Raw genomic sequence first — 4736 nt, 5'->3', positions numbered from 1 at the left:
AAACAACTGGAATCAAAAGAAAGTAGCACAACAGAACATACCAAGAAAGCCAAACAACACAATGAATATAAATTAAAACAATCACCTTAAATGAGGAAAACACAAAGAAAAAAATGGAATCATTACTGTTTTGCCAATGAAAGAAACTGTATAAGTGTCATAAAATCGTTAATGTTGAAACTTAGAGAATAAGCCAAATCACCTTGTATTTTAAACTGGCATCAACTTATGCGCACTGTAACGTGTGTCTTTCTATGGGACGCAGCTTGGCGCAAGCGCAGAACTCCACGGTGTTGCTTCCTGGCATTTCCGAGCTACAAAGACAATCGTGTGTTGGGGGTTGGGGCTAACAAAAGAGGTGTAGATGCCACAAGGTTTAAAACAAAAAGTAATGTCCCAATGCGTAAACTTTCCAGGCGTGTTTTATTTGTTCGAACTACCAAGAAAATAGGGTGTTTGGGGGTGGGGGTGACAAAAGAGGGGTAGATGCCGCGAGGTTTAAAATAAAAATTAATGTCCCCAGTGTAATCCTACCTCCATGGTGTAATGTATCACTGTGGCACTACTTTATGAACGGCTCATGAATATATATATAGTGCACAGTCCATGTATGTATACAGGTCAAAGGTTATGTGAATAAACCACTTCTCAAAATGGCAGCTATTGTGTGCTAGGCTACTCTGACACTTAATAAGTATTTCTCCACGTAAATACACCACAATTGGCGACGAGGATGGGATTATTAGCCTGCTATGTTAAAGATCTAAGTATTGTGATCTTAAGAGTACAAATTTAATGTACAAATTCGCCAGGGTAGCTGCATAAAATGTGGAAATTTGGAGTGAATCTGGATCCGTTTTACAACACCAGTGAGTGAGGGTATGTACATATACACATAGACTGAATCTGACAGTTCATCTCTACTCGTGTGGCGTACGCATTGCCGATTGCTGTTACATGTAATTCTGTGAACTTGAGCTACCATTCTAGATCATGGCTTCATCAATGATTGGCAGAATTGATCCCTTTGATGGGACAGAGGAAGACTGGCCTACATATATTGAAAGGCTTGAACAATATTTTGATGTGAACTCAATCCCAGCAGCCAAGAAAGTGCCTGCACTTATCAGCCTTATTGGACCAAAGACGTATGGGCTCTTGAAACATTTAACTACGCCAAACAAGCCATCCACAAAGACATACAAGGAGTTAGTTGAAATTTTATCACAACACTTGTCACCCAAGCCACTTGTCATCGCTGAACGTTTTCGTTTCCACAAGCGAGAACAACTTGAGGGTGAGAGTGTCAGTACTTACCTCGCTCAACTCCGACGGTTTGCTGAACATTGCAATTTTGGTGACTATTTGAATGATGCCCTCCGTGACCGATTTGTGTGTGGGTTACGGGCAGGAAGTATCCAGAAGCGACTGCTCGCTGAGGCAAAACTAACACTAAACAAAGCCTTGGAAATGGCCACTGCAATGGAAACAGCTGCTAAGGATGCAGTTGAGCTTCGTCAGCAGTTAAAACCTGATTCTACTGTTCACAAATTTAATGTGAAATCACGCTCCCATTCTTCAACTTCATGCTACCGCTGCGGAAGGTCAAATCACAGCCCAGATCAGTGTCGATTTAAAGACGCAACTTGCCATTCTTGTGGGAAACCAGGCCACATTGCGCCTGCATGTCGTTCAAAGCCACCACAGACCCCTTCGAACAAAACGTTCAAACCTAATCCAAACAGACGTAAGCATACTTACCAGGGGAAGGCGCAGTCAACAAAAGTCATGGAGAACATTCCAAATGATGAACAGGAGGATGATGAAATTTTTATCGGAAGAGTCAATATCAACAATGTAAATTCTCGGTGTGACATGAGCACAGCGATATGGGTCACACCGAAAGTCAACAATATCCCGATCACCATGGAAGTTGATACAGGATCTGCCATTTCGATCATTTCAATGGCTGACTATCGAAAACTCTTACCGACAGTAACTCTGCAACCATCAAAAGTAAAGTTGCAAACATATACAGGAGAAAGAGTTTCCCCTGCAGGATTGCTGACAGTACATGTCCAGTACAAAGAACAGAGTTGTACACAGAAACTGTACGTTGTCGAAGGAGGTGGCCGGTCGTGATTGGCTCGCTACAGTAAAATTGGACTGGCCAAGTATTTTAGCCATGAGAACCTCCTCCATGGATATGAGAGACACTCACCTCAACTCGCTGCTCAAGAAACATGAGAAGCTATTCAGTGATAAAGTTGGTGAGTTACAAGGCATTAAAGGGAAACTAACGCTCAAAGACAATTCGTCCCCCGTATTTCTCAAAGCAAGACAAGTGCCATATGCACTGCGACCTAAAGTTGAGATGGAACTAGAAAGACTGGAACGTGAACATATAATAACTCCAGTTGCCACAAGTCAATGGGCAACGCCTATCGTACCAGTTCCAAAGAAAAACGGCGGAGTTCGAATTTGCGGTGATTTCAAGGTTACAGTCAATGCGAACTTAAAGATTGACCATTACCCCTTGCCTAAAATTGAAGATGTATTTGCAACACTCGCAGGTGGACAAAGATTTAGCAAGCTTGATTTGACTCAAGCATATCTACACATGGTTATGGAGGATGAGTCAAGTAAATTGTTGACACTCAACACACACAAGGGACTTTTTCAGATGCATCGATCGCCTTGCATTTGGAGTAGCATCCGCCCCAGCCATATGTCAGCTTACTATGGAGCAAATCCTCCAAGGAATTCCAGGTGTGCAGTGCATACTTGATGACATGATTGTGACAGGTCGTGATGATAGAGAGCGTCTTCACAACCTCGAGCGAGCCTCAATGTTCTTGATGACCGCGGATTAAAACTCAACAAGTCAAAGTGTGAGTTCTTCAAGAAACGCGTTGTCTTCTGTGGGCATGAGATTGACGCTGAGGGACTACATAAGACTCAGGACAAAGTCAACGCAGTGAACAATGCCCCACAACCAACCAATGTCAGCCAAATGCGCTCATTCCTTGGGCTCATCAATTACTACCACCGCTTTCTACCGAATTTGGCCACTATACTGCACCCACTCAACAGACTGCTTGAGAAGAATAAACCATGGGTTTGGACTGCAGACTGTGAAAATGCATTCAACAAGGCCAAAACTCTGATCACTTCTAAGGAAGTTTTGACACATTACAACCCAGATCTACAGGTCAAGTTAGCTTGTGATGCCTCACCATATGGGTTGGGTGCTGTGATGTCTCACGTTATGCAAGATGGATCTGAGCGGCCAATCGCATACGCATCACGCACACTATCTTTGGCAGAACGTAACTATTCACAGATTGATAAGGAAGCCTTAGCACTAATATGGGGTGTTACAAAATTCCATAACTATCTCTATGGAAGGAAATTCACGCTGGTTACAGACCATCAACCGCTCACATCCACATTCAACCCTGCAAAGAGCATTCCTGCGACTTCCGCGTCACGATTGGTGAGATACGCGATATTTCTTGGGAGTCATGACTATGACATTGAATACAAAAATACAGCGAAGCATTGTAATGCCGATGGACTGTCGAGATTGCCATTGCCAGAGGTCACTCATGAGTACAGTGACCCAGACAATCTTCTCTATGTCTCACAACTCGAAATTTTGCCAGTGACATCTTCACAAGTAGCTCGGGAGACGGCATATGATTTGACAGTCGCCCAGGCTCGTGAGTATACCATGAAAGGGTGGCCTAACACTCACAACTCCGTCCTTGCACCATTTCATACACGCAGAAATGAACTCTCTGTACATGAGGGATGCCTTATGTGGGGACTACGCGTCGTAATTCCGTCCAAGCTACGCAAGAAAGTCCTTGATGAGTTACATTCAGGGCACCTCGGTGTTGTGAAAATGAAAACACTCGCACGAGGCTATGCTTGGTGGCCTGGGATTGATCATGATATTGAACAAATTGCCAAAGGATGCTCTGGATGCCAAAGAGTTCAGCGTAATCCAACTTCAGCACCACTCCATACATGGGAATGGCCAACGACCCCATGGCAACGCATCCATATTGATTATGCCGGACCGTTCCTTGGACAAATGTACCTAGTGGTCGTGGATGCACACTCAAAATGGCCAGAGGTTGTGTGTACCAAATCATCGAACACAACTCAGACCATTGATTTTCTTCGTGACATTTTCTCACGCAATGGAGTTCCTGAACAGCTTGTTAGCGATAATGGGCCCCAGTTCACGTCTGAGGAATTCCAAATTTTCCTCAAGAGCAATGGTATCAAACACATCCGATCTGCTCCGTACCATCCAGCAACCAATGGGCTGGCTGAACGATTTGTACAGACTTTTAAACAAGCTCTAAAATCTATGGCGGGGGAGAAAGGATCAACATCAGCAAAACTCGCTAACTTTCTTCTTGCTTACAGAAGTGCACCTCACAGTACAACAGGACAATCGCCTGCTATGCTATTCATGAAGCGACAGCTTAGATCTCGCTTGGATATTTTGAAACCGGATATTCGCCGCCGTGTTAGTGACAAACAAACGGACCAGACAGCTGCACATAGATCCGCTAGTACAACACGAGAGCTTCAGGTTGGACAGACAGTCTCAGTTCGCGATTATCGAGGCAGAGAAAAGTGGATTCTTGGTGTTGTGCACTCTCGAAACGGTCCCCTGTCGTATGAAGTGCGCGTAGGGCCAGATATGATTTGGCGCAGAC

At 44.2% G+C, this 4736-nt stretch overlaps 1 protein-coding gene across 1 annotated transcript; it reads left to right on the top strand.

Moving 5' to 3' along the window:
- The first annotated feature begins 993 nt into the window (after positions 1 to 993).
- Positions 994 to 2142, top strand: LOC139938715 (uncharacterized). Its single transcript, XM_071934332.1, has one exon. It carries the CDS (start codon positions 994 to 996, stop codon positions 2140 to 2142), a length of 1149 nt encoding a protein of 382 aa, XP_071790433.1.
- The last annotated feature ends 2594 nt before the right edge of the window (positions 2143 to 4736 follow it).

This window comes from Asterias amurensis, chromosome 6 (assembly GCF_032118995.1).
Source record: "Asterias amurensis chromosome 6, ASM3211899v1".
NCBI classification, from domain to species: domain Eukaryota; kingdom Metazoa; phylum Echinodermata; class Asteroidea; order Forcipulatida; family Asteriidae; genus Asterias; species Asterias amurensis.
Note: the sequence above shows the minus strand (reverse complement) of the source record. Positions and strands in the feature narration are given on the sequence as shown.

Bases quoted from the DNA above. Each gene is read 5' to 3' on its own strand.
- LOC139938715 (XM_071934332.1), top strand. From the start codon at position 994: ATGGCTTCATCAATGATTGGCAGAATTGATCCCTTTGATGGGACAGAG.